Source organism: Drosophila ficusphila, unplaced genomic scaffold (genome assembly GCF_018152265.1).
Source record: "Drosophila ficusphila isolate 14025-0441.05 unplaced genomic scaffold, ASM1815226v1 contig_791, whole genome shotgun sequence".
Classification (NCBI taxonomy): domain Eukaryota; kingdom Metazoa; phylum Arthropoda; class Insecta; order Diptera; family Drosophilidae; genus Drosophila; species Drosophila ficusphila.
The window spans coordinates 22,358,972-22,375,086 of NW_025064737.1; the positions used below are offsets into that span (position 1 = coordinate 22,358,972).

The following is a 16,115-nucleotide window of genomic DNA, read 5'->3' on the forward strand; positions in this document are numbered from 1 at the left end:
AAGTATTTTTCATTTTTTTCAGGACCCTACACCGATTACCGAGTGATTGTTAAGGCTTTTACCACCAAAAATGAGGGCGAACCCTCCGATCAGATTGCACAGAGGACAGATGTCGGCGGTCCCAGTGCTCCGGCGATTGTAAACCTCACTTGCCACTCCCAGGAATCCATCACCATTCGGTGGCGAAGACCCTACGAGTTCTACAACACCATCGATTTTTACATCATCAAAACTCGATTGGCTGGACAGGATACGCACCGGGATATAAGGATAAATGCTTCAGCCAAGGAGCTTGAAACTGCGGTGAGTTTAAAAACAAATTTATTACCTAACCTAGCCAATTTAAATAGAATTTTAAAGTAAATATTCAAGAGTAAATATGTTCAAGTCCCAAAATTTGAAAGCTTAAGTTTGTATATGGAGGAGCAGCCAAAAAGTTTGAGGGTTAATCCCCTTTGGAGTCTGGCAGCAATAATTCATACGCAGCCTCTGCGAAAAAAAGGAAACATTTTGCCGCGCTGTTAGCAAGCATTTTATTGGCCTGCCAAGTTGGCAACATGGTTGTCCGCCTTGTGATATGTCAATCGAGTCGGCTTATCGCGGCCATTTGGCCCGACCCGCGTCCATAAAAAACGAGAAGTTCTATGATAAACTACCTAATACAGACAGATATGCAGGGAGGTAGCCAAAATAGAGGGCCGAAAAACAACAAAAAGCCGGCAGTAATAATTGCATTTTTATGCAGCAAACAACAAACGGCATACAGAAAAGCCCACCTGCCACGGCAACTGAAAATGTTTTATAAAAATTTCTATACCAAAAAATGCACACAAATTTCCACTGCATCCAGTGCAGAACCAAACACACATGAAAAGACCGCCCACCTGCGAAAATAAATTAAATTTATGTTGTATTTCCTGTCCGCCTTTATGCCGCGTCTTCCCTTTTTATTTAGCGCCCGAAATAGAAGCAAAAAATGCGAAAAGTAAATAAATAAAAATAAAACTTTGTCGTGGGGAATGTGGCGAGGCAAACAAATTTCGCAACAATAAAATGTTATCATACACATACCTGACTTTTTCCATATCTGAAACTAGTTAGGTTATTGTTGCGTCCTTTTTTTTTGTAACCTCCCCTCTGGAATCCTCTATCTTTCTCTATTTCCTCTGTCGCCTTTCTTTTGTTCTGGCCAGTTGAAAATATTTTTGTAATTGAAATATTTTGCAGCGGCAAACAAGCTTTTTGTTGAACAACTAAACAACAGAAACGGCAATAATTTTACCTTTGTTTTTCATTGTTAGTTGCCGAATGTGAAAGCTAAATATTTAGCTTTTTCATACGAAGGAGACAGAATTTGGCAAAAGTTAAATGAAAACTAAATTAGAAAAAAAGCTCTTCTCTCTTAACGATTGAAATATGTATTTTAAAAGCGTTCTTTTATCATAAACAATGTTTGAAGCAATGTTTAAAATATTTTAAGTGTATTAAAATATTTTATAAAGCGACTCCTAAACCTTTTCTTTTTTTATCCAATTGCAGATGATTCTACAAAATCTAACAACGAACTCCTACTACGAGGTCAAAGTGGCAGCGGCAACGTTCAGTGTCATAAATCCAAAGAAAATAGTGCTGGGCAAATTTTCGGAGTCAAGGATTGTAAGTAGCGCATAAAGATATCAAATGCAACCCACAAACAGACTACTAACACCTGCCACCAGCGAACAGACTTGGCATTTTGCTTTGAGGCGGGCCAAAATGCAGGGCGGAGATATAAGGCAGGGGGCGTGGCGCGCCATAAAGTTGGCAGCCTCGGCGTTGTCAGTTTCCATATCAGATTACGTGTCCAAAAAGGAAGCAGGCTGCTCCGTACAGAAAAGTTATGAAGTTGAAAAAATTCTATCCTGACTTGGGGGAAATACTCAGAACTTGTCACAGTTCTAGCGCAGTGTTTTTACTTTTTCATGTGCCTTTAATATTGTTTCTATGCATTATTGAATTCCTGAAGAGCAGAGGGTACAGGGCGTATGCGTAATAATAGGTTCATACGGAACAGATAAATATGTGGCTAAGCCACTATATAGAAAGAAAGGTAATTGATATTCTGTTCTATGACGCATTCATGTTATAGCTGTTCTTCCTAAACATTAAGGAAAATCAAATAAGGAAGTTAGGGCTTTTCCTGGGCACCAGCGTTTATTGACATTTAGAGCCCGCACAGCACAACTCCTTCAACCTGTCATAACAACATCCTTAATGACATTCCACACTAACGCAAACACACACACACACACACACCGCAAACTTTGTTGCATGCATAAAATATAATCCAAAGTTGTGGCAGAAATATAGCAATTTAGTTGACCCCAACTTTCGAGTGGCAAGGGAAGGGGGGTTGGGGGTCAAAGAAGGAAGCAGAGGAAGAGGACGAGAAGGAGGAGGAGGGGGGAACCGCAGCGACACGCCCTCATAAGTATGCAGCAATATTTTTTGTGGCTCTTGTTCTCTCCCTCGCTCATTCATAATTCATTGCCATTGTTGTTGTCGGACTGCCTGAATTTCAAGTGGCCTGCACCTTTTGGCCGCATTTACATGGCCCGCTGCCATTTTCCGCTCGGCGCACACAATCGTCCCGCTCTCCCGCCAAATGGCGCTCATTTAAATCCTTTCTTTTTTCGGGTGGCAACAGAAATCGTATGCAAAAGGCGGAAATAAACAAGCGCACATAAAGAGTGCGCGAAAAACAAACAAAGGGATGAAAAATCAACAAAAATAAAGCTCGAATGTAATGATAACACAGGCACACACATTTGTAAGGTACACAATTCACACACGTACAGAGAAAAAAAATGTTGTCATAAAATTGTAACCCAAAGGGCTTAACAGGTTTTTAAGTAGCTTATATTACATAGAACAAAATGTGCTTACTCCTTTTTATTTGTTTCTATAAAAAGGAGTAAGGACATATGTTTTTGCAGGTGTAAAAAGAGTAAACATTTCTCAAAATTTGTATTTTTTTCTTTGAAACAGATTCAACTGCAACCGAATTGTGAGAAGCTTCAACCACTCCTCCGTCAATCGCATAATGACTACAACCTGGCGGTCTTGGTGGGCATTATCTTCAGCTGTTTCGGCATCATCTTGATCATCATGGCCTTCTTCCTGTGGAGGTAAGTGGCGCTCTATGACTCGATATAGCACTAAAACCAAAAATAAAGATATATCTAGAGGCAAGTGCAGTTATAGAGGCAAAAGCAGATGTTTTTCTTAGTCAGACGCGTGCAGTTCCATAAATAAAACTGAGAAAAGTGTTGTCAAAGTGTTGAGTGCAAAGCACTGTCCTCCCACTCTCATATAAAAAGTTTAAAAATAAACCCGGAGCAGCAAATCAAGTCGAGCAACTTATAGTAGACAATCATATAGACACGAAAACGTTGATTTAGGCGGCATATTAGCTAAGCCAAAAGCATATTAATTCCGTATCTTTTTTAATTAAAAATAACATTTAACCATCAAGTACTCTTCAGGGTATCTCTGCAATTTTAACGCTTACATTTATTAATTAAAAAAAGCGATGGAAAAATAGGTACCCCTTTACAGTGTTCAAGGGGACACTCTAATCCATAATTAAGAAAATAACTCGAGCATTTCTATCTTCTTTTTGTGGGCAAACCAGTAACCAAACACCATAAACTTGAAAGGAAGGGTGGGCGATCCGCATATTCCCTGGAAATGTTAATTAAAATTCAAATCGCAAAAAAACAAGAGTCCGAAGCGAAGCCAAAACAAAGACAAGCAAAACAATTTTAAGTTACTTAAAATCTTTATTAAATGTAAAAGTGGTTAACCCATTGCCCAGACCCACGGAATCCTCAGTATCCGGATTCGCATTTGCCGGAGGCAAACATTTGAGACGACAAAATGAAAAGCGTTTTGTACCCAACTTCAATGGAAAGAATTTTGCATATTTTCTGTCGAAGCGATTTTTTATGCTGCCGCGAATATGCCAAATGAAAGTTGCCCAACCCACTTTTTTACCCATTCTCGGGCTCGCTAACAAATTAATGCCATTTTATTTATTTTTTACAAATACCCTGCGAGCAGAGCAGAACGCATAACAGCGTGAGGAGATGGAAAAGCAGAAGGTTGGAGTGTTGCCATCCCATTTTTCAAGTTACCCAAGTTTTAGAGCGGAAAAAATTATATTTTATTAAGCAAACAAAGGCGAATTTCTACAATTTCCTTTTCAATGCAAACAAATATAAAGTGAAGAGTGGGTGGGGGAAGCCAGAACAAAAGTCAGGCGGAAAAAAAAAACCAGTGGGTGGAACGCAGGAAAAACAAGAAAAAAGGGTTTTGCGTTTTATGCGAGGGCGAGAAAAATCTTGCAGAACTCAATTCGCGGCTCTTGGCGAAATCATTTACATTTACTTTTGCATTTACAGAGCACTAATCAGCGTTTAGTGGCTGCCACTGCGGGCTTGAATGGCAAAAAATCTAAGGGGAGTGGAAATTATTTTAATAACTGCTGCGGCTTGTGGCAGGTTAACTAAGTCCTAACCACACACTAGAAAACTTGTGCAACTTGTGCGCAAAGTAGAAATACTTTTGCCATTTCTTGTGCCAACAATTTGCTAGCAAGAGCGATAGGAATCTTTGTAGCTTACATGAGAAATAGTTATGCCAGACTTACCTAATAAACTAACTTGGGGTTTATATTATACAGTATATTTTTATAATATTTAGAATAGGTTAGTATGAGCTTTAGTTTGTTGAAGTGGTAAAGATTTCAACACGTAAATGCAAGGTATAAGGGTATAATATATATATATAAAATGCAAGGTATAAAAGGGTATCCCCCTGATGAACTGTGTTCAATATGAGTTTCCCTTTGCATTCCGACGCCAAAATAGCAAAGGAAAAGGAGAACATTTCCCCCATTCTGAGTTGAGTTCCACCTCATGCTGACTTGTGCGTTGCTTTTTCATATCTGATGCAGTTGTGAACATTGTTTTTGTGTCGACGGCTTTATTTGCCAGCAAATGTGTGTGCGCGTGTCTGGTTTTTCGTATAGAACTTTTCCCTATGCCAGAAATAGAATAGCATAGTCGGACATGAAATTGTTTTCGGGCACAGTATTGGTAACTTTTCCCAAAAAAAGTTCCGTTTTGTGAGAGCGCCTTTCCCAATTTTCCCCCTCTTTGCACTGACTTTATCAACGGTATCAGTTATAAACTTTCCATGGGTAAATATCTCCCAATACAACTTGAATTGAGGAAGTTGTCTGGCGCAATTAAACGATTAACAAACATCGGTTCTCTATAAGGCAGCAAGTATTTAACAATGCGTTTTGTTAATTGATTTATTGATGAGTTAGTTGGGAAGCAACAATAGCAATCAACAGTTTTCTGTCTGTAGACTTAATTAAGCTGACAAGAGAAAAAAAACATTAAAACTGTTAATTATAGATGCAGCTAAAAAGGTTAAATCAATGTCATATGTAGATAAGATAGGCAGCAGGATTATATAGTAACTTAACTGGCATTGTCACAGTGCAACATGCCTAAAAAAAACCTGAAAATATCAAAAGGTAAATAAAAAGCATATTTCTAAAAATAATGTTTTTCTTTTTTAATTCATTTTAATGTTGATAAATAATTTTCCCGGGAATAGTTACTTTTTAGCATTGTTTACTGTGGAAAAGAAGGCAGGGCAAACTGGCTTTTTGCGGCCGGTAATAAAAACGTGCCAATTGTTATCAAACAGCTGATGGAAAGCTCGGAAAGCTCGCTCTTTCCACACTATATATCTCGTTGGGGCCAAAGATCGGAGAACTGGGGAAAAGCTCTGGCATCGCGCCGATCGCTAATTGACAAGAGTTCAGTTGTCCAGAGCACGCGCGTTTATAAGCACGAGAACTAAAGATTCCTATGCGAGAACAACCAACCAAACAGAAAAAAAAAAACGATTATACTAAACCTTATCAATAAACAACGCGAAGCGATAAGTGAAAAGAGAAACCTGCTAGTATTTGTTGTACTGTTGTTGCCACTTCTTATTTTTTTAAAACGTCACAACCACAGCCTCATTAGTTTGTTTGTGCTCCAAGTGTGAGTCGGTAGTTATTGCGTACTATTTTCGCAAGTCAACTGGCGACATTGCATTGCCAATATGACGTAATTTGTGTAAATATGTAAGCTGAAATTTTGCATATATACAAAGCAAAGAGTGCAATGCAATTCTAGCGAAGCGACACATTATGTCAGGTGGCAGGGAAAGACGCTGCAGCAGCCCCATGCTACCAGCAACATCAGAAATTGCAACTGCAAAAGCAACAGCAACAGCAGCAGCAACAGCAGCAGCAACAGCGGCAACACCAAGGCCGTTGCGCCGCAAATCGCATGGTGGAAATTGGTTTACGTAAGTTTTTCGCAGCTGCACCCCCGGGAAAAGTGATCACTCGACGCAACTGTCACGTGTTCGCCGAACACAAAATCATAAAGATATATTAACGACCCAAAGTCAGGTTGCATATTAAATGGAGGGGCAGCCAGTTCGAGCGGAAGTTGACAAAAATAAGTAGATACATTTTTTGGTGCGTAATAGAGCCGCAAGAAAAACAAAACTCTTCGATAAACAACAACAGAAATCAAGAAAAACATATGTAAATATATGTGCATAGCATATAGTACGTAGAGCGTAGGAATTTCTTATTTTCTGGATGGTTTTCCCCCAATTTAGATATTTTTTTACTTATTTTGTGGACGGCAAAAGTAAACAAAGCCGAATCGCGGTCTCCCGTTGATAAGAATTATTGAAACAATTATCAAAGTTCTCGATTGCCGCGCAACTTTTGTTTATGCTGCGAAACTTCGTAGAGTAAACAAGAAATCTGAGAATAATTCCATGGAATTGCTTACAACGACAGATCATTATCGCTCTTAACTTATAAAAAGCCAGCATTGAGAAATAAAGTTTTTATCATTACTGGGAAGTAGCCATGTAGAAATGGGAACGTTGCTCATCATAATTTCTTAAATGAACACAGCTTGCTAAACATAAATGTTCTTTTAGTTCAAAAATTTAAATATGTATATCCGCCAGCCAAGATGGAGAAATCGATTTAGAATCAATACATTGACATTCAGAACAGGATTATTTCCGCAACATTTCTGATCGAAGTGCAACAATAGAAAGCCGAGGGAAAAGTTAGCACAGTACAGTCTGGACCACTCAATTTCTATTATGTCCTGCACTTTCTCCCAAGGCTGCCGAGGCAGAAGTCCCGCAATAGAATCAGCTACAGCGAGTGGAAAAGTTTGCTGGAAAGTTGCCAAGTTGCAATGGTTAGCAGTCGGGTGCACTTCTAAGCGAAACTTGCTGCAAAGTTCCCTGCTCCTTGTAATCGCTTAAGCCAATTACAAAAACTTAACCTCAATTCGTGTACAGAAATTGAACAGGCCATCTTTTGTCATTATTGTCACTCATTTAAAGCAGCTTTGCGCAAATATTTGCACAGCACCGAGGAGTTTCCTGGCGAAAAGGATCCTGTCACAGAACTACTTCCATTTGCCTGGCTGCAACTGAATGCCATTAGCACTGACCCACCCACTTTCTGATATCTATTCACCTTGTTTTTCTCGGCTTTCCACCCACCTGCTTATTTATGCATTTTGATTTTGTTAAGAGCTTGTTGGCCACGCCCTCCTGACACCTTTCGCTGATTTTGCTGAAAGTGATTGCAGCTGTTTCATAATTTGCACAGTTCAAAACTTTTGCAAAGAAAATTATTCCCTCTGTGTTAAACAGAATTTACACCTTTTCCAAAGTAACCAGGAGACATTTGTAAGGAAGTAAGAAAGGACGATGGTCAGTGAGATTCTGCTCTAGTTGCTGTGACACTTAATAGGATTGGGTTTGGATAGGGCAAGGAACAAGTTAATAAGGACACTGCACTTTTAAGCAGCTCTAAAAAGAAAGAGAACCAATAAGGAAAGTGGCAGTAGAAGTGTCCTGTTTAACACTTGGCATCCCTTTTAACTTCTTTCAGCAGAAAGTGCTTCCATGCGGCCTACTACTACCTGGATGACCCACCGCACCACCCGAATGCCCCGCAGGTCGACTGGGAAGTGCCCGTGAAGATCGGCGATGAGATCCGGGCGGCCGTGCCCGTAAATGAGTTTGCCAAGCACGTGGCCTCCCTGCACGCGGACGGGGACATTGGATTCAGCCGTGAGTACGAGGCCATCCAGAACGAGTGCATCAGCGACGATCTGCCCTGCGAACACTCCCAGCATCCCGAGAACAAACGCAAGAATCGCTATCTCAACATCACAGCCTGTAAGTTGGATCTACTCAAAATCATCAACTTAATCTTCTTTTTACGACTTCAGTTTTATTTTTAAAATTATTACCTCCGACTAATGGCTTTTTTTTGCGCCACACACAGACGATCACAGTCGGGTGCACTTGCATCCCACTCCGGGCCAAAAGAAGAACCTCGACTACATCAACGCCAACTTCATCGATGGCTACCAGAAGGGACACGCCTTCATCGGAACCCAGGGTCCCTTGCCCGACACCTTCGACTGTTTCTGGCGGATGATTTGGGAGCAGCGAGTGGCCATCATCGTGATGATCACCAATCTTGTGGAGCGCGGACGACGCAAGTGCGACATGTACTGGCCCAAGGATGGAGTGGAGACCTACGGCGTGATCCAGGTCAAGCTCATCGAGGAGGAAGTCATGTCCACGTACACGGTTCGCACTTTGCAGATTAAGCATTTGAAGGTAGGTTTCCTATAATTCTGTTTGCTTTACAATTTTTCTAATTATGAGGATTGCTCTATTGTAGCTCAAGAAAAAGAAGCAGTGCAATACGGAGAAGCTGGTCTACCAATATCACTACACCAACTGGCCCGATCATGGAACCCCCGATCATCCCCTGCCCGTTCTGAACTTTGTCAAGAAGTCCTCGGCTGCAAATCCCGCTGAGGCTGGTCCTATAGTCGTGCACTGCAGGTGGGTTAATAATGCATTAATTTTGAAATATATATATATTAATGATAAAATGTCTTCCCTTTTAGCGCTGGCGTTGGTCGCACTGGCACCTACATCGTTCTGGACGCCATGCTCAAGCAGATCCAGCAGAAATCGATCGTGAACGTCTTTGGATTCCTGCGCCACATTCGAGCCCAGAGGAACTTCCTCGTCCAGACGGAGGAGCAGTACATCTTCCTGCACGACGCCCTGGTCGAGGCCATTGCCTCCGGAGAGACCAACCTGATGGCCGAGCAGGTGGAGGAGCTGAAGAACTGCACTCCGTATTTGGAGCAGCAGTACAAGAACATCATCCAGTTCCAGCCGAAGGACATCCACATCGCCTCCGCCATGAAGCAGGTGAACTCGATCAAGAACCGCGGAGCCATCTTCCCCATCGAGGGCAGTCGCGTGCACTTGACTCCCAAGCCGGGTGAGGATGGTAGCGATTATATCAACGCCTCGTGGCTCCACGGTTTCCGGAGATTGAGGGACTTTATCGTCACCCAGCATCCCATGGCGCACACGATAAAGGACTTCTGGCAGATGGTCTGGGACCACAATGCACAGACCGTCGTGCTGCTCTCATCCCTGGATGATATAGTAAGTGGTTAAGGAGTGTCCCCTTTTAAATGGAAAATTCTAAATTAATCTGTTTCCCATTAGAACTTTGCCCAGTTTTGGCCGGATGAGGCCACGCCCATCGAGAGCGACCACTATCGCGTCAAGTATCTGAACAAGACGAACAAGAGCGACTACGTGAGCCGCGACTTTGTCATCCAGTCGATACAGGACGACTACGAGCTGACAGTCAAAATGCTGCACTGTCCCAGTTGGCCGGAGATGTCCAATCCCAACAGCATCTACGACTTCATCGTCGACGTGCACGAGCGCTGCAACGACTACCGCAATGGTCCTATTGTCATAGTGGATAGGTGAGTGAAAAAATATCTTACAGAATCGTTTAGGCATTCCACTTTGGAATCAGATTAAAATGTACAAAGTTGTGGGTTCAGAAAGTGCAGGGAAAAGTTTTCTAAGAAAAGTCACCTTCTTTGACAAAAGAACATTTGAACTAGTTGACTTTTTCTAATACATTTTTTCGAACTTTTTCCAGATATGGAGGTGCCCAGGCGTGCACCTTCTGCGCGATCTCGTCGCTGGCCATCGAGATGGAGTACTGCAGCACGGCCAACGTGTACCAGTACGCGAAGCTGTACCACAACAAGCGGCCCGGGGTGTGGACCTCCAGCGAGGACATCCGCGTCATCTACAACATACTTTCATTTTTGCCTGGCAATTTGAACCTGCTGAAGCGCACGGCGCTTCGGACTGAATTCGAGGATGTGACAACGGCCACGCCGGATCTCTATAGCAAAATATGCAGCAATGGTAATGTTCCACAGCATGTCATACTGCAGCAGCAGCAGCTGCACATGCTGCAGTTGCAGCAGCAGCACCTAGAGACACAGCAGCAGCAGCAGCTACAACAGCAGCAGCAGCAACAGACAGCACTCCATGAGACAGTCAGCACACAAGCAACCGATACTAATCCAAGCCTCTTGCCCATTCTGTCATTGTTACCGCCCACAGTCGCTCCACTGTCCACTGTCTCCAACTCATCCACACCACCACCAAGCTCTCCACCACCATCCCCACAAACAACCATCCAATTGCCATCGCCATCAGACCTGTCCCATCATCAGATCTCACCCACAGTCGCCACTGCAGCATCGACGGCTATTACATCGGCAACTGCATCACCAACGAGACCAACAGTCCCAACCAACACCACAATACCTACAATTCCAATCGCAAGCCCCAACAGTTTAACCCTTACTAATGCCAATTTCCATAATGTTACTAACAATGCTGCTGATCTGATGGAACACCAACAACAACAAATGCTGGCCCTGATGCAACAACAAACGCAACTGCAACAACAATACAATACGCACCAACAACATCACAACAACGTTGGTGATCTGCTGATGAACAACGCGGACAATTCCCCAACCACTTCACCAACGATCGTCAACAATATTAACAACAACAACAACAACAACGTCACAAACGCAGCAGCGACAGATGCTCAAAACTTAGATATTGTAGGCTAAACTAAAGATAAATTTACAGAGAGAAATTAAATCATTTTATAAATGTTTAAATATAAATATTTAAATTTAAACCGTACACTTACGTATACATAGCGATGTATTTATTAACGTTTAAGTCGATTAAGTGAGAGCAAAGCGTCTAGCGCCTTGCCCATAAATTATTCATTTTTTCTTCTTGTAAGCTCCTATTTTACCTTAATTTATTCCCCTCACTTGTTCTCCTCGATACTATCTAAATTATGTTGTTCTTCTATAATTTTTTTACATCGTACTCCTAAGTTTTTATATTTTACCTAAATTTAGTCACAAGGGACAAGAAAAAGTCAAGAACAGTAAAGAACAAAAATAATCGCAAATCTACAAGTGGAAACATAGCAGAATGCACAAATTGAACAAGTAGAATTAATCAAGATGAATATTTGTCTAATCATTTATATACGCTGATTACATATAAATAACGTTAACGTTAATGCAGGTTAATTCTGCACACACTTGTGCCATGATTTTTTAAGCTCCTACAAACTCCTATTAACGTAATAATTATTAGTTGAATTACCGAAGTAACCTAGTTGATTGAGAACTTTTTGCATTTCGAATCGATTCAGTGTCCGTCCTAGTATCTGTTATTGTTTTTTGTCTTCTCGAAAATTGTTTTCCAGTTTCCAGTTTGATCACAAGGAAAGAAACTAAAGCAACACTTAGCTACAAATTAATTGCGAATTTAGTAGGCAAAGAAGCAAATTATTGGCAAATATTCCGAGTTACCGAGCACTTTTCACGGAGCACATCACCGCCACTCTTTCCACCTCACATCACTGTAAATCCCAAAGTAAACGTAAATAATACACACGATTTCAGCACCAAGCACAAGAGCATCACGAAAAATTGTAAATAACAACTTAGGCCAGGAAAACGCTGGAAAAGCCCCTAAGACTCATCATTCTGAACAAGCTAAGAATATTGTAAAAACTAAAATAAGAGAAGGCGATAACTACGTGTAAATCTAAGGTAATCGCAAGCAAAGTATTATTAAAATATACAATTCATGTGGAAAGCGAGATAAAAGGAATCCCAATGAAAAACTCAAGTTTAATTTTCGTTTTTCTCTTTTCGATGCACAGGGCGTTACAATATTTGATAGACCCCGAATGACAGCGTAATATTAATCTGTACAGTTCTTAAAGTTAGCCTCGGATGTGGATAAGGATAAAGAAAAACAAACTCAGCACTCTGAATTGCCATAGCTATGGCTGTGTGTGAGTTAGCGAAGGATATGTTTAGTTTGGAGTTGTCCAGATTTAGTCAGATATACTATATATCCCACACACACACAGCAAGTAGAGCGCAAGTAAATTAGTGAATATTTTTACATTTTATATGTAAAATACTAATGGGAAAATGAAAAAAAAGAAAACATAAAAACGATAAACAAACATGTTTTAAAGACTGGTTTTTTGTACACTTTAACTTGAATAAGCATGGATACTGATTATGTAAATGAATGAATGTCAAGGTCCTTCAGTTTCCTCTAGATTTATCCCGTGTCCACCCAATCGAATGTAGTCAGACTACTTGAGAACTTAGATGGTAGGTTGGTTTGATTGGGCTGGGAGCAGCACCCTTCAATCCTGATCGTATCAAAGCGAGAGCATTTCAATCCAATCATTTGCCAGCTGATACCGAATAGGCGGCTCTACATATTAACCAACTAATGACCAATTTTTGTGAGATTATGTTTCTTAGGCACTAACCCGACTTAGGTTAAGACTACTTATACGCTAGAAAGGCTTGTAAATTTCTCATACTGACACCGGCAATGGTAACAAATGCTTCATCTGTAATATAACAACAAGAATCATATTATTTCGATACAATATTGACAAGAACTATGCATTTTAACTGTTAAACACATAAAGAGTAGTATGTACGACGAAACTATAGGTGGATATTTCTATACAATATGTACATAATGTTGTATGTGTGTGATGTACGTCACAGCCAAAGAAAAGCTTAATCAACAGCATTGCAATGGAGCAATGACTACACAGAGTTCTACAGAAATCCAACCCCCAATTAAAAACTGCACACACTTTTCAAGCAAACGGAAACCTTTCCACGACTAAACTACCTTCACACATTAACTAAAGTAAATGAAAATGATACAAAACAACAGATACAACAGATTATCTACTTGACGGTGTTATGCAATTTATAAATGTGATGAATGTCAAAGTTAAGCGTAAACAATTTAAAAACAAAACCACAGAAAATGCAAAAAAAAAAAAAAAAAAAATATTAAAGAAAGATTCATAAGAAAGAGCTGAATGTAGCGAGAACTTAAGTAAGCATGCCCACGATTTTAGAGCTAAGCAAATAGATGATACCCCAGAGGCAGACCATAGATTTTAAAGAACAAAGAATTGCCCCCCTTTCAGACACAGCAAGTTTGGAGTTTCCCGCAGCTTGTAGAGGCCATTGAGGCAGGAGTATCCGATATCAAAGTCGGAGGACGTCCCGCGATAAACAAAATTAATGATATATAAAGATATGTATGTATATGTATGTACACCTAAGCTACTCGTAAGCCAATGAAAAGTTGAAATGGACTAAAGATAAATGATAAATGGAACAGACAAAATTGAAAGCGTCTAAATAAAGAACATCAAATTGCAAACTCACTCTAGCTGGGCGATCGTGTCTCTACAGTGAACTCCACGTGCATCAACCCGAAATGACTGCGGGGCAGGACATCCGGGGTCCAGGTTAAAAGGAGTCCGTTGCCGGATTGATCCTGTAGAAAGATTGGATGTTACGATTTCAGATTGTCCAGCAATTCATATTTACAACTTACCTTTGGAGCCGTTTCGAAGACAATCTTCACCATATAGAGTTTGACTCTGGTGTAGATTGCTCTCTTTTTAGGCTGACCAGGAACATGTGGTTCAACAGCTGGACGTACATACGGAAAAAAATGACCATCTGCGTGGCGTTCAAACGAGCGCTCCAACTGCAGCTCAACATTCGAGGTACTGAATATGCGCTTCACGGTGTGCGAGGTCGTAAAATGCCAGGTGTACTTGTTGAGTCCTTTATATTTGCCTGATTCTATCACAATAGACCTATCCAAGGGACGACGCCTGATTCCAGCACTAAAGCTTTTGCAGAAATGCGAAAAAGTGTCCTGTCGGACAGATAAAATATGAGTGAGATGGAGATAAGGTATATCATATAGCTTACATTGTGGACGTGGAAGTTTTGTTCCACTAAGCGTTTTGTCTGCCCACCGCTAGGAGTTTCCAACGGCTCAAATAGTTCGTTTAGAAGCTCAATCACATGGTCCAGCCATGCTGAGTAGGATAATGCCGGTTGAACAGCCGCATCCAAGCAGATGTTCTCTATAACTGGGGTTGATGTGCCTAAATGATTGACTATCAGGTCCCTTTTGGCGGGCAAAGGTGGCTGTTTTCGGGACTTAACTTCCGTAACAATCTCGGAGACCTTCACAGGAGCCTTTTTTACCACCGATATGGTCGCCAGTTCAATGGGCAGTTGGTCGGTCACCACTGCGGGCGTGGCTTCCGTGAAAATGGGTGGAGCAGCGAGGATATTGTAGGGTTCACTGATAAGCGGCAGTTCTATGTCCTCGCTGCATATATCGATCTGATCCGTGGGCTGAAACTGATCCATCAGTTCGATGTTGCAGTCGGTCAACTCAATAGGCTCCCCAAAAACATCGCAGTTGGACAACAGCTGCGAGTCGTTGGCATAATGGATGAAGGCATCACTGGTATTTGAGGTATTGTGACTAGAAGTGGCTGCCTGCATGTTGTCCAGGTTGAAGACGCCATCAGTGATATCCGGCAAGGGAAGCTAGAAGTATTTAAGAGGAGATTAGGAACGAACTTTGCAAATATAGGTGGCTACCAGTAAGTACTCACATCCAGCTGATCCCCGAAGACGAGTATGTCCACCTGTGGATCGAAATCATCCACCATGCTCAAACTAAGCTCCAAATCCTCTGTGGCAATCTCTCCCAACGGCGTTTCCAGCTGTGAGGGCATCCAGAAGCTCTGCAATCGACTGGTGAACTGGCCATAAACCCGTTTCCCTTGCGGGGAACTCAGGATTGCGGCCAAAACGAGCAGCAAGTGATCACAGATCTCATCCTGCATCACTAGAGAGTTATCGGGCTCCACTATAATCTTCAGCTTCCTGCAAGCACAGGCGTAGCTTCCTTTTTTCTTTGACAAGCCGTTGGCGAAAACGGTGACATGCAAACGTGCAGCTGGAAAGGATTCAGATCTCTCGCATTTCACGGCAAATGTAGAGTGATTCAATTTTTGAACTGCAGGGAGGTGCTCCTCCTCTTCGGCGAACTTGTACAGATGCCAGAGGTGCTGCTTCTGCTCCTGGTTGATGTTCAAGTTCCACAAGACCTCCCGGGACACAAGGTAAACCTGAGCCTTTGGAAACTCCGTGCCCAGTTCTCTACAGGCTTTAACATGGATGCAGTCCAAGGATTCTCCTTCTGCTTTCTTGCAGGACTCCACGTAGCACTCGGCATTGCTGGACACCACCGCAGCATCTGGTTGCAAGGACAGTGTGACATCCCTAACGACCACAAAGTTCCGCGGCTGCTGCTCCTTCTCCTTGATCCTCAAGGAGTAAACCGTGGATCCTGCCCGCAAGGAAACCAACTGGACGGCATCAAGAACATTCCTGCGCTGCGGACAATCGACATTCCGGCAAACCTGAGCTCGGTTTCCATTCACGGCCCCACAGTGAACACACTTGCGAACACCTCGCATTTTTTTCTACATTTGTTCGATATGATTTATTTCGCAAGATTTTGCCGGTTTTTGTTTGTTTTGATTAGGGAGACCATAAAAAATTTGCTTCTAAGAAGCGAAACGAAAACTTATCGATTAACTAAATAAAGGGCTGGGTAGATAAGCACTATTT

At 41.7% G+C, this 16,115-nt stretch overlaps 2 protein-coding genes across 9 annotated transcripts in view; one reads left to right on the plus strand and one right to left on the minus strand.

Moving 5' to 3' along the window:
- The window catches only part of LOC108086531 (tyrosine-protein phosphatase 99A), a 107,181-nt gene extending 93,350 nt beyond the window's left edge, over positions 1 to 13,831 (plus strand). For 3 of the 8 annotated variants that reach the window (XM_017183460.2, XM_017183461.2, XM_017183465.2), the window contains 9 exons: positions 23 to 303; positions 1,540 to 1,656; positions 3,028 to 3,167; positions 8,048 to 8,337; positions 8,447 to 8,787; positions 8,852 to 9,018; positions 9,084 to 9,639; positions 9,703 to 9,971; positions 10,154 to 13,831. In XM_017183460.2, the coding sequence (XP_017038949.1) occupies positions 23 to 303; positions 1,540 to 1,656; positions 3,028 to 3,167; positions 8,048 to 8,337; positions 8,447 to 8,787; positions 8,852 to 9,018; positions 9,084 to 9,639; positions 9,703 to 9,971; positions 10,154 to 11,153 (3,161 nt within the window). In that variant the 3' untranslated portion in view covers positions 11,154 to 13,831. Of the gene's footprint in view, positions 1 to 22; positions 304 to 1,539; positions 1,657 to 3,027; positions 3,168 to 5,872; positions 6,418 to 8,047; positions 8,338 to 8,446; positions 8,788 to 8,851; positions 9,019 to 9,083; positions 9,640 to 9,702; positions 9,972 to 10,153 lie in introns of those variants that run through there. The other 5 variants (XM_017183464.2, XM_017183466.2, XM_017183462.2 and 2 more) reach the window with 4 other exon arrangements.
- Positions 12,841 to 16,058, minus strand: LOC108086533. Its single transcript, XM_017183470.2, has 5 exons — positions 15,092 to 16,058; positions 14,391 to 15,023; positions 14,005 to 14,334; positions 13,833 to 13,944; positions 12,841 to 12,988 (listed from the first exon to the last, which is right to left on the minus strand). The coding sequence occupies exons 1-4, from the start codon at positions 15,959 to 15,961 to the stop codon at positions 13,834 to 13,836; spliced, it is 1,944 nt and encodes a 647-aa protein (XP_017038959.1). The 5' UTR covers positions 15,962 to 16,058; the 3' UTR covers positions 12,841 to 12,988; position 13,833.
- Between the last annotated feature and the right edge of the window lie 57 nt (positions 16,059 to 16,115).